Source organism: Neofelis nebulosa, chromosome 2 (genome assembly GCF_028018385.1).
Source record: "Neofelis nebulosa isolate mNeoNeb1 chromosome 2, mNeoNeb1.pri, whole genome shotgun sequence".
NCBI lineage: Eukaryota > Metazoa > Chordata > Mammalia > Carnivora > Felidae > Neofelis > Neofelis nebulosa.
The window spans coordinates 179,916,130-179,943,986 of NC_080783.1; the positions used below are offsets into that span (position 1 = coordinate 179,916,130).

Here is a 27,857-nt window from a genome sequence, read left to right on the forward strand (position 1 = left end):
GGCATAAGTAGGAGATTAAAAAAAAAAAAAAAAAAAGGAAGCCATGGTCTGTGCTCTTAAAGATCTTATAATCTGGCTGTGGAGAAAAATAGGTCTGTAGTAGGGCAAAGGATGTGTTCCTGGAGAAGGTCAGATGGGCACTCAGAGTCATTCCCATAGACTGACATTACCATTGTCTACGATCCTGACCGTCTCAGGAACCCTGATTTTGTGGCACATAAAGAATGGATATGTCTCTCAGATTAGAGACATATCCTCAAACATACATTAACAAAGCTCAGTGTAACATGCATAAACCAGAAGTCCATTTATTCATCTGTAAAAAAATTATTTGCAAAGACAGTTTAATTTGCAAAGCAGGCCAGAACACTCACATCAGAAGATCCGTGCACTTTCTCCCTCCAAACATGCTACACGGGAAGCCAGGTATTGGAGAGTAGCTGAGTAGGCCTGGAATTAAAGCAAAGGGTATGAGTCGATCTCAAGAGAGGTCCCCTCTGTCAATGAGTTTGGACACTCTACTCACTTCAGCTGTTTCTCAACACTGATTGCAAATTAGAATCAACCTAGAAAGATTTTTATTTAAAAAAAAATTTTTTTTTCAACGTTTTTTATTTATTTTTGGGACAGAGAGAGACAGAGCATGAACGGGGGAGGGGCAGAGAGAGAGGGAGACACAGAATCGGAAACAGGCTCCAGGCACCGAGCCATCAGCCCAGAGCCTGACGCGGGGCTCGAACTCACGGACCGCGAGATCGTGACCTGGCTGAAGTCGGACGCTTAACCGACTGCGCCACCCAGGCGCCCCCTAGAAAGATTTTTAAAGCACTCATGCCAGGGACCCACTGAGATTCTGATTCAGTTGCTCTGTGTTAAAGCCCAGATAGGAATCTTAATTAACTAATTAATTAATTAATTACCTTATTTTTGTTTTGGAGTCTTATTTTAAAAGCTGCTAAGGCAAGTCCAACATGCAACAAAGGGCTGTTTTCTAGGTCTTTCAAGGAAATCATGGTGTTTATGTTGCTTAGCTAAGATTTCTCACCACAGGACATTGCCTGGAGAGACACTTCTGTGACTTTCCTTTTTCAAGGTTCCATGGTTGACCATCTTCCCTTTCCATTCACATAGATGTTTTCCAAACAAGATATATTACAAATGATGTGGTTTCCAGTTATTACACAGCAGTCAGTTTCTAGGCCTGCAGCTTTCAGAATACTCCCAGATCATGTTGATTGGAGTTCTGAATGTTCCAAACCTCTCAGACACAGTTTTACACATGGGTTCTTAGTTTCCTACAGATGATTAATTTCATTTGTGGAGAGTAGATTTTATTTCAGGGGCAATCTTGATTCCAGACTTCTTGAGGGTGTCCCACTCTTTCATCATCAAGCATCCAGAGGATAATCCAAGGTTGTAGAAATTCAAAGAGAAAGTTTAATTATAATGAGTTAACCCTACCTATATGGATATAGAAGTGGTTCAATGTAAAGAATCAGAGAGGTCTGAGTACACATCTTGATTTTGACCTTTTCAGGATATATGACTTTGGGCAAAAGCCTTCATCTGTAATTTAGGCATTATCATGCCTAGCTTTTATAATTGTGGTGGGTAATAAAGATACTGTATGAAAACTCTTTGGAATAGCATAAGCACTCAATAATAAAACTATTACTATTGGTATTCTTGAAAGAATCTGTCTCTCGAAAGTTTGGGAGTATTTCCTCAGAACCAAACTCCCTCTCTCTTTACTTTTTTAGAGTAGAAATTAATCATGCTTTAAAAATAATGATACAGGGATGCCTCGTCAGCTCAGTTGGTAGAGAATGTGACTCTTTTTTTTTTTCCTTAATTTTTATTGAGCAGGGGAGGGGCAGAGAGAGAGGGAGATACAGAATCCAGAGCAGGCTCCAGACTCTGAGCTGTCAGCACAGAGCCCAATGGGGGACTCGAACCCACAAACTGTGAGATCATTACCTGAGCCAAAGTTGGACGCTCAGCCACCCAGGCGCCCCAAGAGAATGTGACTCTTGATCTCAGACTTATAAGTTCGAGTCCCACATTGGGTGTAAAGATTACTTAAAAATAAAGTCTTTAAAAAAAATAATGACCCACACTCATAAAAAATTCAAGTAGTACAGAAAAACACAAGGAAGAAAGTAACAGATCACCCTTAATTGTAACACTCAAAATAGCATTTTTAATGTATGGGGAAAATCATTGTGGACATTTCTATATGTATTTACACAGCATAATCAATACCTGAAATAATTTCAAAGGGCTCATACTGAGCAAGATATTTGAAATAAAATATTTAATAAAAAGGTCTTGTTGAAGTTAACTTAATAAAAATAACAAAAAAGGTGATAAATTATATTTATTAAAAGATTATGAAAATAATTGGAATTGTCATTTTTTTTAAAACTACACATTTTAATGTTAGACAATATTAACTTATTATTGTCTGTCATGGTGTGATTAATACTATTATACTTCCCCCATCTCCTCTCTTCTACTGCCTAATTTTTGTGGCTCATTATTTTTACTTTGCCAAGATTCATAATATTTACATTTTATTTTATAACTATAACTCATCTAGCTGTTTAGGCTTAGTTCCAGTTTTAAGTAGATTCCATTTTCATCATCAGTCCTTTATTATAGTTTCTTTTCTTTCCTTACATTCATGTCTTGATTAGCTGGATTGCAGCATTAAGAAGTTACTTAAAGAAGGATGCTGGATTCCTTGAATTCTTTCAATTTAATGTCTGTCTGTTGCTTTTTTATTTAAAATGACAACATAGCTGAGTAAGATATTCAGAAAAACTGTTTTTGCAACTCTTCTATAAATTTAAAATGTTAAATTATTTTGAAACTGTATTTTTAAATGTTTATTTTTGAGAGAGAGAAAAACAAACAAACATGAGAAGAGGTGGGGCAGAGAGAGACGGGGCGGGGGGGTGGGGGGTGGGGGACAGAGGATCCAAAGAAGGCTCTGTGCTGACAGCAGATAGCCTGATGCAAGGCTTGAACACACAAACTGTGAGATCATGACCTGAACCGAAGTCAGAGGCTTAACCAACTGAGCCACCCAGGCACCCCATAAAATGTTAAATTATTTTGAATTAAAGAGTTAATAATTGGGGCACCTGGCTGGCTCAGTCGGTGGAGTATGTGACTCTTGATTTTGGCGTTGGAAGTTCAAGCCCCACATTGGTTGTTGAGATTACTTAAAAATAAAATCTTTAGGGGCGCCTGGGTGGCTCCGTCGGTTAAGCATCCGACTTCGGCTCAGGTCACGATCTCGCGGTCCGTGAGTTCGAGCCCCGTGTCGGGCTCTGTGCTGACAGCTCAGAGCCTGGAGCCTGTTTCAGATTCTGTGTCTCCCTCTCTCTCTGACCCTCCCCTGTTCATGCTCTGTCTCTCTCTGTCTCAAAAATTAATAAACGTTAAAAAAAAATTAAAAATAAAATAAAATCTTTAAAAATATAAAAAAATAAAGAGTTTTAAGATGCAAAATAATACAACATATTGTTCACAGATATGAATATGCATTGAAAGTCTGGAAGCAAGTGTGACTGGCTGGCTTAGTCAGGAGAGCATGCAACTCTTGACTTGGTTATGGTGAGTTCAAGCCCCACATTGGGCATAAAACTTACTTTATAAATATATACATACATACATACATCATACATAAAAGAGATTCTTTAAAAAAAAATTAAGGAAGTCTAGGGGTGCCTGGGTGGCTCAGTTGGTTGAACATCCAATTGTTGGTTTCAACTCAGGTCATGATCTCACAGTTCATGGTTCAAGTCCCACATCTAGCTCTACGCTGCTTGGGGTTCTCTCTCTCTTTCTCTCTCTCTCTGCCTTCCCCCTGCTTACGCTGTCTCTGTCTCTCTCAAAAATAATAAATAAAACTTAAAAAAAATTTCTTAAAAAAAAAGCATAGAAGCATACAAAGGCCACCTACCGAATAGGAGAAGATATTTTCAATGACATATCTGATAAAGGGTTAGTATCCAAAATATACAAAGAACTTATAAAACTCAGCACCCTCAAAATAAATAATCCAATTAAAAATGGATGGGGTGCGTGGGTGGCTCAGCTGGTTAAGTGATGATGACTCTTGATTTCTGCTCAGAGCATGATCTCACAGTTCCTGAGATTGAACCCTGTGTTGGGCTACCCACTGACAGAGTGCAGCCTTCTTGGGATTCTCCCTCTTCCTCTTTCTCCACCCCTCCCCTGCTTGTATATGCTCTCTCTCTCTCTCTCTCTCTCAAAATAAATAAATAAATAAATAAATAAATAAATAAATAAATAAATAAATAAATGTTTTAAAAAGTTTAAAACGGACAGAAGACATGAATAGACATTTTTCCAAAGAAGACATACAGATGGCTAACAGACACATGACAAGATGCTCAACGTCACTCATCATCAGGGAAACACAAATCAAAACCACAATGAAATATCACCTCACACCTATCAGAATGGCTTAAATCAACAATACAAGAAACAACAGGTGCTGGCGAGGATGTAGAGAAAGAGGAACCCTCTTGCACTGTTGGTAGGAATCCAAACTGGTGCAGCCACTCTGGAAAACAGTATGGAGGTTCCTCAAAAAGTTAAAAATAGAACTACCTTATGATCCAGCAACTGCACTACTAAATACTAGGTATTTACCCAGAGAATATAAAAACGCTACTTTGAAGGGATACATGCACCCCAATGTTTAGAGCATATTGTCTACAATAGCCAAATTATGGAAAAAGCCCAAAGGTCCATCAACTAATGAATGAATTTTAAAAAAATGTGGTATACATACACAATGGAATATTACTCAGCCATAAAAAGAATGAAATCTTGCCATTTGCAATGACCTGGATGGAGCTAGAGTGTGTTATGCTAAGTGTAAATAAGTCAGTCAGAGGAAGAAAATACCGTATGATTTCACTCTTATGTGGAGTTTTAGAAACAAATGAGCATAGGGGGAAAAAAAAGAGAAAGAGGCAAACCAAAGAAACAGACTTTTTTTTAATATGAAATTTATTGTCAAATTGGTTTCCATACAACACACAGTGCTCATCCCAACAGGTGCCCTCCTCAATGCCCATCACCCACCCTCTCCACCCTCCCACCCCCCATCAACCGTCAGTTTATTCTCAGTTTTTAAGAGTCTCTTATGGTTTGGCTCCCTCCCTCTCTAACTTTTTTTTTTCCCTTCCCCTCCCCCATGGTCTTCTGTTAAGTTTCTCAGGATCCACATATGAGTGAAAACATATGTTATCTGTCTTTCTCTGTATGACTTATTTCACTTATGTCACTCTCCAGTTCCATCCACGTTGCTACAAAAGGCCATATTTCATTCTTTCTCATTGCCAAGTAGTATTCCATTGTGTATATAAACCACATTCATCAGTTGATATAAAGAAATGGAAAAACAGACTCTTAACTATAGAGAACAAACTGATGGTTATCAGAGGGGAGTTGGGTGGAGGAATGGGTTAAATAGGTGATGGGGAATTACCAACCACACTTATTGGATACAAAAGTACTCATTAAAACATTAAAAAATAAAATTCAGATGTGTAACACAAGGTTATGCATCATGATCAGGGAGGCCCAATTCCAAGAATGCAATGATGGTTCAACTTGGAAATGGTTTATTATTTGTAAGTTACCATTTCAATAAGACAAAGGAGACAATCCATATAACCATCTTGATAAAGGGTGGAGGTAGAGTGATAAAATTCACTATTAATTTCTAATTAAAAAAACTATTAATAAAATAGAAGAGAATAGAAAAAAATAGGTGTTGGGGATTAAGGAGTATACTTGTCATGATGAGCACCAGGTGTTGTATGGGAAGTGCCAAATTACTAAATTATACACCTGAAATTAATATTACACTGTATGTCAACTAGAATTTAAATAAAATTAAACAAACAAAAACATACATAGGAATGAAAAACACCGAATTCATGATTCTACATACTTCTGGATGCTAAGGGAGGGGAAGAGAGGACTAGGCAACTGTGGAAGAGTATATAGGGTCTTTAATTTTATTGATAATGTTTCATTTCTTCAGTGGGTCATGGGCATACAGTATTTATTATATTATTTTTTATAATTTTTTGTACATCTGAAATGTTTCATTAAAAATGAAATATATATGGGCTGCTTGGGTGACTCAGTCAGCTGAGTGTCCAGCTCCTGATTTCAGCTCAGGTCATGATTCCAGGGACATGGGATTGAGCCCCGCTTCAGGCTCCAAGCTGGGCATGGAGCCTGCTTAAGATTCTCTCTCTCTCTTAAATAAAATAAAATGAAATAAAATAAAATAAAATAAAAAGAAGAAAAAGGAAATATATAGGGGCCTGCTTAAGATTCTCTCTCTCTTAAATAAAATAAAATAAAATAAAATAAAATAAAATAAAATAAAAAAATAAGAAGAAGAAAAAGGAAATATATAGGGGCACCTGGCTAGCTCTGTTGGTAGAACATGAGACTCTTGATCTCAGGGTTGTGAGTTCAAACCCCACATTGGGTGTGGAGATTACTTTCTAAAAAAAATTTTTTTTAACATTTTTATTTATTTTTGAGAGGCAAAGAGAGACAGAGCATGAGCAGGGTAGGAGCAGACAGAGAGGAGACACAGAAACCGAAGCAGGCTCCAGGCTCTGAAATGTCAGCACAGAGCCCAACTTGGGGTTTGAACCCACAAACTGGGAGTTCATGACCTGAGCCAAAGTCTGCCGCTTAACTGACTGAGCCACCCAGGGGGTCCATGGTGTGGAGATTACTTAAAAATCAAATCTAAAGGAAAGAAAGAAAGAAAGAAAGAAAGAAAGAAAGAAAGAAAGAAAGAAAGAAAGAAAGAAAGAAAGAAAGAAAGAAAGAAAGAGTTCAATGCCAAAATGAACATTTGAAATAAGGCCTTACCTTATTCCCTTGTACAGATTTACCACTAAACAGTAGCTAAAACTTGAGCTACTCTCCCCTTGCTCCTGTCTTTGATTTGAGGCCAGAATGGTGAGTTGAGGGCAGATTGTAAAGGACCTTGAATGCTTGCACTTTATCCTGAGAGCAATGAGAAGCTGTTAAAAGGTTTTCTGTGGGGGAGGGTATGGTCAGATTCATGTTTTATGAATCTCACTCTGGCTACAATAGAGAACAATTGAATGGGGATTGAGAATAGAAGCAAGAAGATAAACCAGGAGACTGTGGCAATAGAGCAGAGGAGAGTGAATGGGGTCTACAATAAGGTAATGGTAGTGGGGATACTGGGAAAGGGAAAGGTAGAAGAGCTAAGAAGGAAATATCAAGACTTGGAGAGTGATTGTGAAGTAAGTAAGAATGAAGACTCAAAGATAATGACTCCTCTGAATTTCCTCATGAATGATCTATGTATATTTAAAGTATTTGACATTTAAGGGTATACAGTATGCTATGTTATTTTGCTTTTTGTATTTATCCTCTGTTTCCTCAGCAGACTGGGGCAAGAGCTGTCTTTTTTTTGGCTCCTCCACACCACCTGGCCCCATGCCTTGTGCCAGAGCTTACTAGAAGGATAGATTGGTAGGAACTGGAGAGGTACTAAGTAAGATGGTCTGGAGCTAGGAGCAATAATATTCTGATGCTCTGGGAAAGGCTGCTGAGGAAAGGTGAATCCTGGGGCTGGCTGGCTAGGGCAAGCCTTTGAAGAACTAGGAAGAAGGACCTGAAGCAAGAGACGAGTTGAAAGTTAGTATAGGAAAAGTAAGCTCAGGAGAAAAGTTTTTTCTTTTCTTCTTCTTCTTTTTTTAAAGTAAGCTTTACGTCCAGTGTGGGGCTCGAATTCACGATCCTGATATCAAGAGCCTCATGGTCTACTGACTGAGCCAGCGAGGCACCCCAACAATCCCGATTCTTAATGGTGAATGGGAAGTGTTTCTAATACTAAATCGTGATTCACTAGTTTGATTTAGTTAGTTCCAATCTATCATAACACCATACAGAGCTTCCTGAAAGCTGGGCCACTAAAATCATGCTATAAATAAATAATAGCATTTTATTCATTTATTCATTAACTTATTCAAAATAATTTTTATTGAGCACCTGTTATTTTATAGGCTCTGTTCCAGGTGCTGAATTATGAAACTTATGATCTACTGGAGAGATGATGATTAAGTATTTACAAGTGTGATAAATGATACAAATGAGAAATATAGAATATTATAGTGATGTGGAGAACAAAGGCAAAGGAAAAAATTAAACTTCCTTACAACTTAAAAGTCCACTAACAAGTATTTGAGACAGGCGGAGTAACCTTCATCATGGAGCTCAGCTGCCTCCATTTTAATACTTTGCTAGAGGCAAAAGGCAACCTTAGCTTGACTTTAGCATGATCTCCAGGATCCTGTAAAAATCCCTTTGGAAACTTCCTTTGTCTCTATTCCCCCAAGATACATCCTCCAAGCATATGGCCCACTGATATACAACTGAAGGGTCTCATGACGAAGGTTTTACTAGACAGTAGTAAATGACTTTTTCCTAAAAACAGCTAGCCCCTTAAGGTCCTAGAAACCTTGCTTCCAAATTCCTTAGAGACTTATGCTATCCCTAACCCTCTCCCAACTTGAAAGTATATAATTAGTCACTCCTCACAATCCCAGTGCAGCTCTTTCTGCCCACAGGTTCTGTCCCCATGCTTTAATAAAACCACCTTTTTGCACGGTAGAGGTCTCAAGAATCCTTTCTTGACCATTGGCTCCCAGACCCCAACATTTCACATTAATAGGACTATATAATAGGAATGTCTAAACTTGTCTTTGGGTTGGTGAAGGCTTCCTTCAAATGTAATGTTTAAGTTGAAATCTGAACATTGAGTGGGAGTTAGGCAGATGAAGAGCTAGAGAAATGAGTGGGAAGAGACAGTGGGAGTGGCATTGGTATGTGTTGGGGGGTGGGGGCCAGTGGCTTTAAGGAACCAAATTTTGTTCAGAGAACTGAAGGTGTGTAATGGCTAGAGCACCAAGTATGAGACATGAGACAAAGCTGGAAGACTGATGGGGGTCAGCTCATTTAAGACTTTATGGTCATGTTGGACTATTCACAGAGCCTTTCCCTGGCACTGGCTTTGTTCAGGTACTAGGGATATATAGAATTGAATCAGACTTTAAAGTACCTTAATCCCAGGTCTCGAATAGTTCATCAGGTGGAATAGAGACACTTTGACAATGGCAATGCAGTATGATAAATATGATAATAGAGATATGAAGAGTTTTTCATGGGAATTCACAGGAGAGGTACTTAAAAGGAGTAAAAATAATTTCATCATATTTCCTTTTAAGTTGTTTCCTATTGCTTCCAAACTCATATTAGATCAGTCAATTGTAGGCCTGAGTTTAGATTAATGTTATTTTGAGACATCCAGAAAAATGGTTTAGCCACTTAGGTAACTAACCAATTTCTACTCTAGTTCTTGCTTATGACTTCTATACTACATTTTCCTTTACTTTTCACAAACTCTCATTCTTAAAACTCTGCTGAACTCCCCTCTCTCACTTTGCCCCAGGTAGAATTAGAAATCTGGTTGGTTTGTTTTTCATGTATCCCCTCTAGGCTTTTTCTCACTGCTAGATTTCTTTTTTTTTTTTTTAATGTTTATTTATTTTTGAGACAGAGAGCACGCAGGCACCTACGGGCTCTGCAAGCGGGGAAGGGGCAGGGGCGGGGGCACAGAAGATCCAAACTCAGGAACCGTGAGATCATGATCTGAGTCAAAGTCGGACGCTTAACTGACTGAGCCACCTAAGCATAGAGATGTTGTCTTGTTCGTGTCCTATTGGTCATTCAAAAAATACTTATCAAACATCTACTAGGACATCACATAGGTGCTGCAGATTCACTAATAACCTGGATAAGACTCAGTCCTTGTTCTAACGGAGCTATAGTCAGTTGCAGAAGGCAGAAGGCAGACGAGTAAGCAGGCAAGAACAGTAAATATGACAAATGCTATGATAAGGAAAGTGTAAAGTACAATGGGGAGCCCAGAGCAAGGAGGCTATTAGCAGGAAGTAATTTAAGCTAAGAACTGAAGGATAAGCATGAATTAGCCAGGCATGGGTCCAGAGCTGAGAGAGAGCACAATACATTTAAGAAACTGAAAGAAATGGGCACCTGGGTGATTCAGTCAGTTAAGTGTCTGACTCTTGATTTTAGCTTAGGTCGTGATCTCACGGGTTTGTGAGTTTGAGCCCTGGGTCTGACTCTGTGCTGACGCTGGGGAGCTTGCTTGGGATTCTCTCTCTCTCCCTCTCTCTCCCTGCCTATCCCTTTCTTGTGCATGCTCTCTCTTTCAAAAATAAATAAACTTAAAAAAAAGAAACTGAAAGAAATGCAAATTAAAAGAAAAAAGAAAATGAAAGTTTACAGAGTAGTAGAGCTAGTAGAAGCTGGGGAGGGAGAGGGTAGAGAGGGAAGAGGGGAACAATTAGAAATGGGTGTTTAACATGATGGTGTACACATAGAAAACACTATGTAAATATTTGTTGGATGAATGAGTGAGCCGTTCCAAAACGTAAGAAAGTGAGATGTTTGGGGAAGCCAGGTTTGTGTGTGATTGCTTGTGCCCTTGTTCTCTGGGAAGCATTGTAGTGTGCTGGTTAAAAGCCTGGTCTCTGACACCAGCTGTTTAGATTTGAATCCTGGCTTCCACAATTAATAGCTGAGGTCACCCTGGACAAATTACATAAGCTCTTTTGTGTCATTTACCTTATCTGTTAAGTTAGAGAAGATAATAATATTTCTTAGGATTGTTGTCAAGATTAAACGAGTTAATACTTGTAAAGCATTGGAACAGAGCCTAGAACTAAGCACTGTGTAAGTGTTTGCTATTATTCATCCATTCACCAGAACATTTCTTGAGGGCTAAGTACTGTGCTAGATGCTGTGAAAATAAGATGTGGTCTTATTTCTCTTCCATGGACGAAGACCATGAAATCTGGTGAGGAAGAGGACTCATAAATAAGTAATTACAACACAATACAATCAAATGTGGTGGTGGGGTAAGTACTGCAAAACTGAAGGAGAGGGAGTGACTCATTCTCTCCAAAGAAGCCAAGGGAGGCTTTAGAGGGTAAAATGCATTTAAGTTGGGTGACACAGAATGAACAGCTTGCCAGCAAAGAAAGGCAGTAGGATATATAGGGCCAAGGAAGCACCATGCTGCGTACGTTTAGTAGGATGCAAGCCTAAAGCGTGTTTAGCAAATGGCAAGGGGCACTTGGACATCTATTATGGTCTGTATTACGCATTTTCTGTAAGTTATTTCCTTTACTTTTCATCAAACTGTTGCCTGCGTGTCCACTCCACTTAATACTCATAAAGTACTTAATGTTGCAGTCACTTTGTATGTATTGACTATATAAACTTATGACAACTGTGTGAAATAGGTACCGTTATTATTCTCATTTTACAGATGAGGAAATTGAGGCAAAAAGTCAGGTTCATCATTCAAAGTCATATAGCATTGAAGTGGCAGTGCCAAAATTCAAACTCACAGTTTCACTCCAGAATTTGTGCTCTTAATCACTATTCTTGTTCTGCCCCCTCCCCACTCCCACCCACTCACTAGTTGTTGTTTTTGGGCTGCTGTAGACATAGAAACTAGATACCCAAACTTGCTGGAACTGCATGTAAAGTAAAAGCTGAAAGTCACATTTGGGAACAAAGTGCATAAACTCTACAGCGTATGTAGCCTGCACAAGACTGAGCACAAAATACTTAAAAATAACTCCTTCCCCTCTCTCACTCCCCACTTGCCATAGCCAGCAAGGGTGGGGGTGGGGAAGAGGTGGATATTTATTGAATTACAAAGGATGTCTCAGGCCACACATATGTCTCAGGGGGACCATTAAAAAAATTTTTTTTCATGTTTATTCTTGAGAGAGAGAGAGACAGTGTGAGCAGGGGAGGGGCAGAGAGAGAGGGAGACACAGAATCCGAAGCAGGCTCCAGGCTCTGAGCTGTCAGCATAGACTCAAAGTGGGGCTCTAACTCATGAGCTGTGAGATCATGACCTGAGCCGAAGCCTGATGCTTTACCAACAGAGACACCCAGGTGCCCCATTTTTTTTAATTAAAAAAATTTTTTTAAATGTTTATTTATTTTTCTGGGGGTCCATTTTAAACTTGGATCCTTTAACCAGCAAGTTACTCTTCTCTGGAAACAAAAAATTTTAAAATACTCCCATTACTGTAGGGAGGGGGTGGAAAATGCAACACTGACAAGTTATGTGACAAAAAGAGTTAGGATTATCTAGAGCTAGGCAGAGCCATATTAATTCACAAAGAGATACATTGGTTCCAGGGGACCATGAGGAATAAATAAGAAGGGAGAGGTTTGGGACTTACTAGAGGAAGCAAACTCCCTCAGAAATATGATTGATTAAGATTGTACTTGAAGTGAACCCTGAGCAAATGCAACCATGAAGATTTATTTTTTTAAGTTTATTTATTTTTTGTGTGAGAGAGAGAGAGCTAGCGAGCACGAGCGGGGAATGGGCAGAGAGAGTGGAGGACAGAGGATCTGAAGCAGGTTCCATGCTGACAGCAAAGGGCCTGACGTGGAGCTTGAATTCAGGAACCATGAAATCATGACCTGGGCCAAAATCAAAAGTCAGACGCTTAATCTGCTGAGCCACCCAGGCACCCTGCGACCATGAAGATTTAGATTAAAGTTTCCAGACAGAAGAGAATCGGCAGAACTTGGGCAGTGTAAGTAGGAAAGTTCCCAAATCGGACCTGAGGAATTCAGTTAGTTAATAGGTTTCCCTCATTTTTTAATCTTTTTTATTTTTTTATTTTTATTACTTTTTTTTTTAAGGAGGAGGAACTGAAAGCCTAAACCAGAACCTATTAAACCACCTTTGAAGATCATCATACATATTTATGTGTAAGTCAATGGGTAGTGAACTGTATACTCTCATTTCAGAGTATGGGTTCAGTTTTTCTCAGTGAACCCTTATATGACCTTCATAAGGTCTCCAGTTAGAGGGGTGCCTGGGTGGCTCAGCTGGTTAAGTGTCCAACTCTTCATTTTGGCTCAGGTCATGATCTCATGGTTCATGAGTTTGAGCCTGAGTCGAGCTCTGGGCTGACAGCGCAGAACCTACTTGGGATTCTCTCTCTCTCTCTCTCTCTCTCTCTCTCTCTCTCTCTCTCTCTCTCTCTCCCCTTCCCCCACTCATGCCCCCCACTCAAAATAAATAAACTTAGAAAAAAGTCTCCAGTTAGAGAATCCCTCTATGTATGACCTATAGATAGCAATATCCATGGCTAGATCCTACCATGTGCAGTCAAAATTCTGATTCCCAGAGGGGACAAAAAGAGGAGAAAACCTCGTTTTTAGTATGAGTGCAATATATCAAACACAAACTTCCTGACAACTCTGAGGATGCTCAGAGTTCTTGCCTGTGAAATTGCTTGAAAGCTAGATTCTGGATAGGTGAATTTATAGCAACGTATGTCCCAGATTTTTGAGGACAGCCCAGATTTCAAATATCCTATCCTGTTGTAACTATAAGTATGCTTATAAATGTGTGCTCTTGTGTATCCCAATTTGGATAGAGGGGAAAATATGGGCGTGATACAAGTGATACTTTCTTGGCCTTTATGATAAGGATAAATACCAGAAGGAAGTTATGCTGGAGATTAGAGGGATAACAGTGCTCAGAGTATTCCTAAAGAGTATTCCTTGGTAACAAGGTGTAAAAAAGCCATCTTTGGTGTGAAAGAGGCTGGGAGGTACTCTTGCAAAATTAAGTATGTTTTTGTGCCATTTGGGGATAATAGGAAAGTCCAAGGGAGAGAAGTTTGGGAACAAAATTGAGAAAGGCTGCTTCTAGTGAAGGTCAGCTGGGTCCCCATTGAAGAGGAAAAGGCTGAAAATTTGAGAAAACCAGGACGGAGAGATCTTGAAAGAAAGTTATACAAATGCTCAGAGGAGAAAGAAGGCAGGAAGGAGAGAGAGAGAGAGAGAGAGAGAGAGAGAATAGCATTAAAAGAGAAACTTATAGAAAATCTTGAAAGACAGACTCAGGCAGGTGGGAGGAAAGGAAGAAAGGCTAGGAAGAACCAGAGCAGAAGAATGAGGTTGGAGTTGGTGTGGGGGGGGGGGGCAGCTAGAGCAAGCAAGCAGGCAAGGGCAAGCAAGAGAGACAAATGGGAAACCTGAAGTTTCTCTCAAGGTTGTGAAAGTCTGGGGGAGAGTTGGGAGAGATCTAAGGCTGGGAAAAGATTTTGGAACTGGACCAAGGGCTGTGCAAACAAGAAAACTCAAAGCTGCATTTGCTGTCTGCTAGAACTGGTGATCCCTCGAGGGATCCCCTAGAGAGCCTAGCCCCCCTCAAAGCTGTAAAGTGATCTTGGGTGATACTCTCTGGGGAATTGTGGAAACCCAGACAGATGTTTTGTTGATGTCGTCTAACCTTCAGGAAACCTCTCTCTAAAACATTGCTGGCTTGCAAGATGGGGGTACTTAGTAGTTTAAAAGTGTGTTTCTCAGGTTCCTGGGAAACATCAAAGTGAGTGAAGTGTGGAAGTCCCTGCTTCTCCATAAATCTGGGACTTCTATGCTACCAGACAGTATTTATTTTTTGAAGGAAAATACTTTTGTAGATTACTATGGCCTTTGCTCAGAGATTCTGAAAAGACTGGGGTTTTTTTGGCAAGGGGAGGTGGGTGGGAGAGAGAGAAAGCACGTGTGCTCCCGAACACGAGTAGGGGATGGGTAGAGAGAGAAAGGGAGGGAATCCCAAGCAGGGATGCCCTGATGTGGGGCTCAAACTCAAGAACCGTGAGATCATTACCTGAGCCAAAATCAAGAGTTGGATGCTTAACTGACTGAGGTACCCAGTCACCGCTAGCACCTCTCTTATGTAATATTTTGGAGCTGCTAAAATTATATTTACAAAGAATTCTTAGTGATGTGGAGAAATACTTAAGATAAAACATCAAGTAGACATGCCTGGGTGGCTCACATCAGTTAAGCATTTGGCTCTTGATTTTGGCTCAGGTCATGATCTTTCAGTTCTTGAAAGCCTGATCCGGCTCTGTGCTGACAGTGCTGGGCCTGCTTGGGATTCTCTCCCTCCCTCTCTTTCTGCCCCTCACCTGCTTATGGTCTCTGTGTCTCTCTCTCAAAATAAATAAACTAAAAAAAAAAAAAAAAAGTCAGTATTTTAAAAAATGCTAAAGGCAGCACATAGGTCTTCACCTTAGGTAGTGATCTCAGGGTTCGTGGGTTTGAGCCCCATGTTGGGCTCTGGTCTGACAGCTCAGAGCCTGTAGCCTATTTTGGATTCTGTGTCTCCCTCTCTGTCTTCCTCTTCTCTGCTTGTGCTCTGTCTCTTTCTCTCTCAAAAATAAACATTTTTTAAAAAATTTTATTTATTTACTTATGTTTTATATTTATATCTAAGTCAGTTAGCATATAGTGCAATAATGATTTCAGGAGCAGATTCCAGTGATTCATCCCATATGTATAACACCTGGTGCTCTTCCCAACAAGTATCTTCCTTAATTCCCCTTACCCATTTAGCCCATCCCCACCCCCACCCCCAACCACTCCAGCAACCCTCAGTTTGTTCTCTGTATTTAAGAGTCTCTTATGTTTTGTCCCCTTCCCTGTTTTTATATTATTTTTGCTTCCCTTCCGTTATGTTCATCTGTTTTGTATCTTAAATTCCACATATGAGTGAAGTCATATATTTGTCTCTGACTGACTCATTTCGTTTAGCATAATACCCTCTAGTTCCATCCATTTAGTTGTAATGGCAAGATTTCATTCTATTTGATTGCCAACTAATACTCCATTGTGTATATATACCACATCTTCATTATCCATTCATTTGTCGATGGACATTTGGGATCTTTCCATACTTTGGCTATTGTTGATAATGCTGCTATAAACATTGGGGGGTGCATGTGCCACTTCGAATTAGTATTTTTGTATCCTTTGGATAAATACCTAGTAGTGCAATTGCTGAGCCATAGGGTAGTTCTATTTTTAATTTTTCGAGGAACCTCCACACTATTTTCCAGAGTGGCTGCACCAGTTTGCATTCCCAGCAGCAATGCAAAAGAGATCCTCTTTCTCTGCCTCCTCCCCAACATCTGTTGCCTGAGTTATTAACTTTAGCCATTCTGACTGGTGTGAGGTGGTATTTCATTGTGGTTTTGATTTGTATTTCCCTGATGATGAGTAATGTTGAGCATCTTTTCATGTGTCTGTTAGCCATCTGGATGTCTTCTTTGGAAAAGTGTCTGTTCATGTCTTTTGCCCATTTCTTCACTAGATTATTTGTTTTTTGGGTGTTGAGTTTGATAGGTTCTTTATAGATTTTGGATACTAACCCTTTATCTACTAAGTCTTTGCAAATATCTTCTCCCATTCTGTTGGTTGCCTTTTAGTTTAGCTGATTGTTTCCTTCGCTGTGCAGAAGCTTTTTATCTTGATGAGGTCCCTATAGTTCATTTTTGCTTTTGTTTCCCTTGCCTCTGGAGACTTGTATGGTAAGAAGTTGCTGTGGCTGAGGTCAAAGAAGTTTTTGCCTGCTTTCTCCTCGAGGATTTTGATGGCTTCCTGTCTCACATTTAGGTCTTTCATCCATTTTGAGTTTATTGTTGTGTATGGTGTAAGAAAGTGGTCCAGGTTCATTTTTCTGCATGCTGCTGTCAAGTTTTCCTAGCACCATTTGCTGAAGAGACTTTCTTTATTCCATTGGATATTCTTTCCTGCTTTGTCAAAGATTAGTTAGCCATATGTTTGTGGGTCCATTTCTGGCTTCTCTATTCTGTTCCATTGATCTAAGTGTCTGTTTTTGTGCCAGTACCATACTGTCTTGATGATTACAGCTTTGTAATACATCTTGAAGTCCGGGATTGTGATGCCTCCAGCTTTGGTTTTCTTTTTCAGGATTGCTTTGGCTATTCAGGGTCTTTTCTGGTTCCACACAACTTTTAGGATTGTTTGTTCTAGCTCTGTGAAGAATGCTGGTGTTATTTTGATAAGGATTGCATTGAATATGTAGATCGCTTTGGGTAGTATCAACATTTTAACAATATTTGTTCTTCCAATCCATGAGCATGGAATATTTTTCCTTTTTTGTGTGTGTCTTCTTCAATTTGTTTCATAAGCTTTCTATAGTTTTCAGTGTGTAAATTTTTCACCTCTTTGGTTAGGTTTATTCCTAGGTATTTTATGGTTTTTGGTGCAATTGTAAATGGGATTGATTCCTTGATTTCTCTTTCTGTTGCTTCATTGTTGGTGTATAGAATGCAACTGATTTCTGTGCGATTTTGCTGAATTCATGGATCAGTTCTAGCAGTTTTTTGGTGGAATCTTTTGGGTTTTCCATATAGAGTAGTATGTCATCTGCGAAAAGTGACAGGTTGACTTCCTCCTTGCTGATTTGGATGCCTTTTATTCCTTTGTGTTGTCTGATTGCTGAGACTAGGACTTCCAGTACTATGTTGAACAACAGTGGTGAGAATGGACATCCCTATCATTTTTCTGACCTTAGGGGAAAAACTCTCAGTTTTTCCCCATTGAAGAAAAAAAAACATTAAAAAAACTTTTTAAATAAAATTCTAAAGGAAATAAAAAAATTATTAAAAGGAATGCAATAAAACTTTTATTTTTATTTATGTATTTATTTTTTTAACTATTAAAAAATTTTTATTAGTACTTTTACCAAAGGGGAGATGCAGTTTATTTACACCAGCAGCCATAGGGGCAAGGGGAATAGACAGTTAGTTAGCAATCTGTATAGGATCAACTACTTATGCAAAAATAATAATCTCCAAAACAAAGGACAGTGGAGAGTTTCACAACACTTCCCCAATGGTTCCAGGATGTGATTATGCCAGGCAATAGCCCCTGGATATGCGGTGGTGGGAACTAATGTATGGAAGAAAAAGTCACAAACTACAAAAATTTGTAAAGAACCCCCTTTCCCCCATGCACGTGCGCGCACACACACACACACACACACACACACACTCAGATACATAATAGAATCACAGGGTGATCACTATACTGAGGAAGGAAGGATAGGAATTCTGCTATTAGAGGGAAGATGGGTAGGGAAAGGGCAAGTTCCTAACCACTGTAAACTATATGGTGGGGAACATTCACTACCCAGAGAAGAAAGGAGTTAGTTTGTCCCCCTCAGGGAACCTGTTCTACCTAGCCCACCTCTTACCCATCCAGGACAGGCCTAGGACTATTGCCCTAGTAATGGGAGGGCAAAAGCCAAAAACAATAAATAAGAGGGAGTTAATATGAACCAATGATTTTTCAAAATTATTTCTACTTCCTCCTCTAACCAAGAGACCGGAAAGGAATCAGTAATATCACAATAGGAGCTCCCTCTCTGAAGGAAGAGTGGACCATGACCTTACTTTCAGCTTGTTTCCCAGACATTATTTGGAAGTAGGCCAAATTTACTTGGACTCTCCTTTTCCTCTGTATCTCCTTAGAAGGATATGTCTATAAAGTCAAGGGCAGAACACCCAAAATTATTTTAGCTCTTGCCAAGGTTTACCTTTCTAAGAAGTGATCACAATTCTTGGATTGACAGACCAGTCTGTAATTACATCTCAACCCTGACCTGGACAATTTTAGGGGGAGAATACAATAATAGACAGTCTTGAGGCCTATTACTATGGTTCCCTTAAAGTCTATATGTAACACTAATTAGTCCATATAGTCCAAACAGTTCCTTCTCAGGTAAGGAAGGATACATGCCCAGGGGTTAGAGAAAATAGATTAGCACCCACTCCATCCCTGTGTGTGTCATTCAGCCTTTCCTGGTCTTCTACTTAGGTCCTAAGAGACAGTATCCAAATGGGAAGATGTAATTCCTTATGAAGTAAGACACAGCAGGAAGGCATCTAGCAAGGGAGTCCTATAGGAACAATGCTTATGCGTGATACTGCCTTTCATACACAAAATATTATGTTCTCTCCCCATCTTTATTTTTTAAAGAATTTTTAAAAATGTTTATTTATTTATTTTGAAAGAGAGAGAGCACACAAGTGAGGGAGAGGGGCACAAGTGAGGTGGGGGGAGCACAAGCAAGGTGGGGGTAGGGGGAGAGAGAGAGAGAAAGAGAGAGAGAGGAGAGAGAGAATCCCAAGCAAGATCCATGCTGCCAGTGCAGAGCCTGAGTCAAGGCCCGATCCCACGGACTGTGAGACCACTACTGAAGCCAAAAGCTGAAGGAAGGAATCAAGGGTTAGAGGTTGAACCTACTGGGCTACTCAGGCACCCTGGTTGTCTCCCCATCTTGATCCCAACAGAGGAACCTACCAGCAAGATTCTTCTCTGGATCTCCTAAAAGAACAAGGGTGGGGGTGGGGAACAAGAAAAAGAAAAACTTAAAAGAAGCTAAGGAAAGGGAAACTGGGCAGGCTTCAGAAGCAGGAGCATCAAGAGAGATGAATTGAAATTGGTCAGTATGAAATCAGGGTGGCAGGCAGTACCTGGGTCATGAGCTACACCAGATGGGCAGTGGAGCAGGGGACATGGGGCCAAGCCAGACATATGAGGCTGGGCCCCTTACTGGGGCACAGAATGAGGTTTAAGAAAACATTTCAAATAAGGCAGCACTGTTCCCGCTCACTTTGGGGCTCTCACACCTCTACACTTCATAAACCCTCGATCAGGAAGTAAAGTGGAAGGTAGTTTTGATATGTGGCTCACATTTCCCATCCTTGCCTATCCCATTACCTGACTTCTGACAACAAAAGGACAGCTCTTGTCGAGAATGTTCAAAAGGGACTGAATAGAAAGGGGCTGCCCCTCATGAGGGACAACAGGTGGTGGAAGTCTCATAACAGAGCTTCGACTGCCCAACCCAAGGAACAGGGACATTCAGTAGGATACTGCCATCAGATGAGAGACCCAGCCTTGGTACTTGGCTCCTAGTACTAACCTATTAACATTGAGGGCAGTTGGAAGAGGTCCCTTCTGGGCTCAGCTTTCAAACCACAGTCTCTACAGCCATTATGCTCTTCTGTAATTCAGGCCTGCCCTGGCATGGAAGGCAGGTAGTGACCTGGCATAATGACCAAATCAGACACATGGACTGGCTAGGTAACTAACAACCCAGAGTAGGAAAATGACTGCCCCACCAAACTGTTGTTCACAGCATAATATATCCAGATATGATCTTGCAGTTTAAGAGATGGTACATAGTTGTAGAAGCTCCTGCTACCTCTTCAGGGGATCATAACTGAATCCTCAACCTGCCTAGATAACCAAGTTGTCCATTTGCCAAGCCTATGCTACCAGGTGGGGTGCAAGACAAAGGGCTCTGTTCGGCAAATTTGCCCTTGTCCCCAAGTCTGTTCAAGTCACTATAAATGCTAGATATTTTGGAAACTGGTAGCATTGTCCTTTTCTTCTTGTTGGAGCCAAGATCACAGAGCTTTGCTTATCAGATTCAGTTGTAATTCTTTTTCTTGGTTTTCCAAATTGGAACTGTTAATATCCAGATCTCTCACCTGACTTGCATTTGTCTTGAGGAAGTCCGAATCAGGCTCAGAGATCAGAGGAGCAGTCCCACTGAGGCCCAATGATAAAGGCCTGACCATCAGCCACATTCATCTATCAGTTATCCAGAAAGCCCTGACATCAGATAGATAGAAAGCCTGAGGAACCAAAGGATTTATACACTGGGCACACAGATGCTCACCTGTGCATGGGAGACAATAGATCTTGTGCACTTCCTTGTGTGGAGATTACCTGCATGGTATGGTGTCAGAATGCACAGCTCCCCCTGCCCAGGGTTTCAAAGCTGATTCCAGGTAATATAAAAGGATCAAAATTCCTAAATTGTCCACTTGGGTTTTTTTTCTTTTTTAGGTTTACTTATTTTGAGTGAGTGAGAGAGAGAGAGAGAGAGAGAGAGAGAGAGTAGGGGAGGAGCAGACAGAAAGAGAGGGAGAAAGAATCCCAAGCAGGCTCTGCACTGTCAATAGGGGTCTATGTGGGGACCCATGCGGGGCTCGACCTTATGAACCGTGAGATCATGATCTCAGTCTGCTGTTTAACTGACTAAGCCACCCAGGTACCCCTCCACTTTGGGTTTTTAAAGGCTGGAATCTTCAATGGGAAATTGGAATTTTTGTCCGATTTTTTTTTTTTTTTTTCTTTTTCTACTTAGATACCTAACTTCTCCAAACCACAGGACCGGTCTATGTTATTGTCCTGGTCACCCTCTGACTCTCTCATGGTGCAGCTACTAGAATTCTCTGGGTGAGCGTTGCAGCTGCTGATCAGGCCCATTCCCAGATTCTCCAGGAAGGGAGCAAAGCTGGAGGCTGCACGCTCCTTTATCTTCTACTGGCTGAATGCCAAAATCCTTCATGCTTCCAGTTTCTTCAAACTCTGGGTAGAAGTAGTCACACTCGACTGCCCGGTGTACCTCAAAGCAGAGGCCCAAACAAGAATCCTCTATTAGGTCTACATATATCTCCTGAGCAATGGCCTCTAGCTTGTTGGTATCTCGGTTAGATAAAGAACTGTCCTTCATTTTAATTTCTAAACAACTGTGGAGAAGGTGCTCATATTACAGCAGCACCGGCAGGCAGCAGCGTGTAGGGCTCCTCCAGCTACACTAGGCCTAGAGGCTGTCAGGGCCGAGTCCTCAGGTGGCAGGGGCCCAGGCAGAGCAGCAGAGAACTGCTCCTGAACCTCAAGTCCTTTAGCTTCTTCTGGTGTCCCCTGGGTCTGGGACTTTGAGCTGGGGCTGGCCCAGGATTCAACACCAGACAGTCTCTGTGCAGCCACAGCCCAACCCCCCTAAAACTTTTTTTTAAAATATTATTTTTGATTTTCATTTTATTAAAAATAAAGCAGCCTTTGAAAACACAAGTAGTCACGTGAGAAATGCTTATGATTTAAGGCTATGTGCAAAGGGTCCAAAATAATTAAGATTACAACTATTTAGGCCAACATTGTAAGCAGCGATATAGAGTGGTGCCCAGAAAAAGGACTTTCCTATAGATACTGCTTTCTTGCAAAGGCTAGCTCTTGAACTTCTCATCCTTTGCACTCTTGCCCCTTACTTCCTCTTCAGCCTTTTGCTGAACAGAGCCCTTTGTCTTGCACCCCACCTGGTGGCATAGGCTTGGCAAATGGACAAAGTGGAGCTCAAACTCACCACCCCAAGATCAAGAGTTGCGTGCTCCACCAACTGAGCCAGCCAGATGCCCCTACTTCCTCTTTTTAGACATGTATTTCTGACTTGGTTTTCATTTAGATTCTGCCTTGCTCCGGCCAAAATATACTCAGAGACTACTTTTGGCAATGCCTCTCCATATCTGACCTAGCCCCCGGTACTCTCCTATCAGCATAAGCCAGCTGCCTTATCTTGAAGAGCTAACTGTTTAAAAAAAAAAAGAGACATAGGAAATTCAGTATATCAAAATGCTAATAATACTGTGGTGGATTTATTGGTAGTTTATGCCACTTTTCTTTAGGCTTGAAATTTTACAATGTGGTTATGATAGATCTATAACAAAAATATTTGAAGTTTGAATTAAACTCACTCTCTGTGCTTTCACAGGTAATTTTTGAATTCTCTTCCTTTTCATGATTTTCATGATTCTCTTCCTTTCGATGTCATAAAATTGATATCCCTTTAGACAAGAAGATACAGGGTCTGAGATCCTATCTGGGTCAAAGAAACATCTTTTTCTCTCTAAATTTTCTCTCCATCTTTCTCTGCATCTTTTCTCTCCAGATTATCTACAGCCAAAATAGAGATATGAGTATATATTTCTCTTACCTCAAAACCCCAGCATCTGCAGGTTCAAGTCCAAACTCTTTAATATGGCTCTCAAGTCCCTTCATAATCTACTGTTATTCTACCTCTCCAACTTTATGTCCCAGTAATCTGCTAACCTTTTTTTTCCTTCCTTACCCTATGTTACATCAGACTACTTGCCATTCCTTAAACATGTATTAACTTTTTTCACATTTTATTGATGTATACCATTCATATAATAAGGAGCACCAAACTTAAATGTACAACTCAATAGTTGTTCATGTATGTATACACATGATCAAAATCTAGAACGTTTCTAAACTCTAGATGGCTCCCCTATACCCCCCTTAGTCCATATCTACACTATTTTGACTTCCATCAACAAAGGTTTGTCTGTTCTTTAACTTAAAAAAATGGAAATACACCATATGTATTCTCTTTCTCTCTCTTTTTAAAAAAAAAATTTTTTTTTAACGTTTTATTTATTTTTGAGACAGGGAGAGACAGAGCATGAACAGGGGAGGGTCAGAGAGAGGGAGACACAGAATCTGAAACAGGCTCCAGGCTCTGAGTTGTCAGCACAGAGCCCGACGCAGGGCTTGAACTCGCAGACCGAGAGATCATGACCTGAACCGAAGTCGGCCGCTTAACTGACTGAGCCACCCAGGTGCCCCATCTTTCTCTCTTTTTTTAAAGTAAGCTCTATGCCCAACATGGAGCTTGAACTCACGACCCTGAGATTGAGAGTCACATGCTCTACCAACTGAGCCAGCCAGGCACCCCTATGTATTCCTTAAAACACATAGTACATTTTTATGTTTCCTTTGCCTGACAATAGGAATGCTAAATATCTGTCATGTGCTGGACTCTCCCATTCTGCATCATGGCAGATATTACTAATTCATCTTTCTTTCTTATTATGCTTCAGTTGAGTTTTAGGTTCTTTTCCTAAACTGTGCACCAGCAGCCACTACTCATTGTTGAGAGTTTGCACTGGAGAAACTTCCCTGGACAAGTTCACATGAAAGCCCTCATCTACCATGCGCAACATATCTGGTAAGTCATTTAAGACTTATTGATCCTATCACTGTAATATCTTTCCAATCTGTCCCTTTTATCCATTCTCACTTCTCTGCTTATTGCAAACTTTCATAATCTCTCACCTGATTTTCTACAACAACCCCTCACTGTTTTCCTTAACTTCAATTTTGGCACCTCTATTCTACACACTGCTGATGAATCTTTTTTTAAATATGCAAATATGATATACTACGTCATTCTCCTGGTTAAAACCTTTAAGGGACTATCTTTCAGGTTAAGCCCAAGTGGTTAGCATGGTATTGCAGGTCTTGTGATCTGGTCCTGCCCATCTCTCCAGTGTCATCTCCTGTCACACTGCCCTCCAGTGTGCCAGCAGCTTGCAGGTTTCTGCAACATGCCCTGCCCTCTTTCTCCTCTAATCTTTCCTTTTAAAGTTTTATTTATGTTGAGAGAGAGATAGAGAGCAAGCAGGAGGGGGGCAGAGAGAGAGAGGGAGACAGAACCCCAAGCAGGCTCCATGCTGTCAGCGCAGGGCCTGATGTGGGGCTCGAACCCATGAACTGTGAGATCGTGACCTGAGCCGAAGTCAAGAGTTGGATGCTCAAATCAACTGACTGAGCCACCCAGGAGCCTCTCTCCTCTAATCTTGCTTTTCTTCTCTAAATGGCTAAGTCTCCTTCACTCTATAAGGACATTTCAAGGATATTTATTATACAAACCTTTATTGGTCATTCTTTCCCTAACAAATGATTATTCTCTCCCAGGCAAAACTAATTATCCCTTGTTTGTATCCTCATAATACTTTATACATATCCTTATTATGACAATTATCATGTTGTATTATTATCTGTTTACATTTCTAAGAGTTCTTTGAGGGAAGAGAGCTTTGCAGCTCCAGAACTCATCAGAGTGAATGATATCTGTTTTTAAATTTATTTATTTGTTTGTTTGTTGTTTATTTACTTATTTAGTAGGCTTCACACCTAGCACAGAGCCCAATGTGGGGCTTGAATTCATGACCCTGAGATCAAGACTTGAGCTGAGATCAAAAGCTCAATGCTTAACTGACTGAGCCACCCAGGCACCCCGTTTTTTACAATTAAAAAAAATTGTGCTAAAATACACATAACATAAAGGTCACCATTTTTATCATTTTCAAGTGTACAGTTCAGTAGTACTAAGTATAGTTTTATGGTCATGCAGCTATCACCATCATCTATCTCTAGAACTCTTTTCATCTTGCAAAACTGAAACTCCATACTTACTAAACAACTCCTCATTCTCCTCTCCACCTAACCTCTGGCAACCACCATTCTACTGTCTGTGAAGTTGACTACTTTAAGTACCCCCTATAACTGGGATCACACAGTATTTGTTTTTTTTTGTGGCTGGCTTATTTTATTTGGCACAATGTCTTCAAGGTTTATTCATGTTGTAGCATGTATCAATATTTCCTTCCTTTTGAAGGTCAAATAATATTCCACTGTATGTATATACCACAATTTGCTTATCCATTCATCTGTCAATGGACACTTGGATTGCTTTTGCTTGTTAGTTATTGTGAATAATGCTGCTACGAATATGAGTGTACAAATCTCTGCTTTCAATTCCTTTGAGTATTTGCTCAGAAGTGGAATTGCTGGATCATATGGTAATTCTATGTTTAATTTTTTGAGGAACCACTATACTGTTTTCCACTGTGGCTGCACCATTTTACTTTCCCATCAACAATGCTCATGGGGTTCCAATTTCTCCATACCCACACCAATACTTATTGTTTTCTATGGTTTTTCTTTTAATGTTTATTTTATTTTTGAGAGAGAGAGAGCATGTGTGCACCAGTGGGGGAGGGGCAGAGAAAGAGGAAGATGGAGAATACGAAGCAGGCTCCACGCTATCTGTGCAAAGCCTGACGCGGGGCTCGAACCCATGAGCCATGAGATCATGACCTGAGCCAAAGTCCGATGCTCAACCAGCTGAGACACCCAGATGTCCCTGTTTTTGTTTTTGGTAGTAGACATCCTAATAAATGTGAGGTGACACCTCATTGTACTTTTGACTTGCACTTCCCTAATGATTGGTGATGTTGAGCATCTTTTCATGTGCTTATTGGCCATTTGCAGATCTTCTTTGGAGTGTTGTGTATTCAAGTCCTTTGCCCATTTTTTGAATACGTTTTTTTGTTGTTGTTGTTGACTTCTACTTCTCTACATATTCTGGATATTAATCCTTTATCAGAGATAGGATTTGCAAACATTTGCTCCCATTCTCTCGGTTGCCTTTTTACTCTGATGATACTGTCTTTTGATGCACAAAAATTTAATTTTTATAAAGTCCAGTTTGTCTTTATTTTCTTTGGTTGTCTGTGCCTTTGGTGTCATATCCAAAAAATTACTGCCATGGGTGCCTCACCATATAGGTGAGGGTTTATTTCTGGATAGAGTGCATGGCATTTCATAGGATACAAAGATGAATCAGATTGTCCTAACACACTATAATTGGTCATAAGGAGGTTGTTAGAATGGAGTTGGATCTCATTTTTGTTTTAGAGAAAACAAAAGAGAAATGATTTTAGAAGGAGGTAAAACAGCTGACTTAAAAGGAGTTCATGTCAGAATTGTAGACCTCAAACCCCTTTCCTGCCTAGTTCATCTAGTTCACATCCTTGTTTTTTTTTTTTTTTTTTTTTTATTTTTGGGACAGAGAGAGAGACAGAGCATGAACGGGGGAGGGGCAGAGAGAGAGGGAGACACAGAATCGGAAACAGGCTCCAGGCTCAGAGCCATCAGCCCAGAGCCCGACGCGGGGCTCGAACTCACGGACCGCGAGATCGTGACCTGGCTGAAGTCGGACGCTCAACCGACTGCGCCACCCAGGCGCCCCTACATCCTTGTTTTTATATATGAACAAAAAGGGGGCTTATGTTTCTCTTGAGATCAGAATTACCGAAACAAAACAAAACAAAACAAAACAAAACAAAACAAAACAAAACCCAACAAGACATTATAGAAGAAAGATTTCAACTTAGTGAAGGAAGAATTTCTAACATCTGGAATAGCTAGGTTAAAGAATGAACTCTATAATCTATAACTACAGATATTCAAACGGAAGTTGGATGATCACCTGTAAGTTTTGCTGTAGAAGGTAGGTCTGATCATTTCTCTTCCTTGCTTGTGAATATTCCAGGACTGCCCATTAACTTCAGGATTAGGGCCTGCTTTTTGAAATGGCATACATAACCCTTAAGATGTGGTCCCAGGCTACCTATATAGCATCATTTCCTGCCAGGTATCTGTGTTCTTGATATATCTAACTGTATTGTGAGATCTGTCATTTTTAATTCTCAGATCTTACTCAAATTAAAAAAAAAATAAAACAACCATCTTAATAAAACAGACTGTTTCTAATGCTTCAAGGAAGTAAGCTAAAGGGTGTGGCTATAGCTTAAAATTCCACACATAGAATCCTAGGAACAAACTAAATGGAATCAATGGGTAGCAGGTACACACATGTGCTACTGTGAGTATAAGGGCACATGAAATCCAAACTGGGGCAGATGAGAACAAATTTAATTTTAAAAAGAAAGGGAATTAATTTTTGGTGAATGTTTACTATATAATAGACATGTATGCTTGTTTATTTATTTATGTATTTATGTATTTATTTATAAATGTCTATTTATTTAAGGAGTGTGCATACAGAGAAGAGAGGGACAGAGAGAGAGAGAGAGAGAGAGAGAGAGAGAGAGAGAGAGAGAGAATCCCAAGCAGGTTCAGCTCAGGGCCTGACACAGGGCTTGATCCCGTGAACTGTGAGATTATGACCTGAGCCGAAATCAAGAGTTGGATGCTTAACTAACTGAGCCACCCAGGTACCCCTATGATTTTTTTTTTTTTTTAAGTCTGCTCTATGCCCAACATGGGGCTTAAACTCACGACCCCGAGATCAAGAGTTGCATGCTCTTCTAACTGAGCCAGCCAGGCCCCCATGCCAT

General features: G+C 40.2%; 1 protein-coding gene, 1 long non-coding RNA gene and 1 other non-coding gene across 3 annotated transcripts; all 3 read right to left on the reverse strand.

Moving 5' to 3' along the window:
• Window positions 1-283: 283 nt before the first annotated feature.
• LOC131504727 (uncharacterized) lies at window positions 284-27,277 on the reverse strand. The gene is made up of 2 exons (XR_009258131.1): window positions 26,987-27,277; window positions 284-450 (listed from the first exon to the last, which is right to left on the reverse strand). It is a non-coding gene; the product is annotated as an uncharacterized LOC131504727 (long non-coding RNA).
• Window positions 21,186-21,653, reverse strand: LOC131504726 (ataxin-7-like protein 3B). Its single transcript, XM_058717371.1, has one exon. The coding sequence runs from the start codon at window positions 21,584-21,586 to the stop codon at window positions 21,296-21,298; it is 291 nt and encodes a 96-aa protein (XP_058573354.1). The 5' UTR covers window positions 21,587-21,653; the 3' UTR covers window positions 21,186-21,295.
• On the reverse strand, window positions 23,528-23,600 carry TRNAE-CUC (transfer RNA glutamic acid (anticodon CUC)). The gene has a single exon. It is a non-coding gene; the product is annotated as a tRNA-Glu (tRNA).
• Window positions 27,278-27,857: the final 580 nt, after the last annotated feature.

What these genes read in the sequence shown, in the direction of transcription:
- LOC131504726 (XM_058717371.1), bottom strand. Translation starts at nt 21,586, where the DNA reads ATGAAGGACAGTTCTTTATCTAACCGAGATACCAACAAGCTAGAGGCC.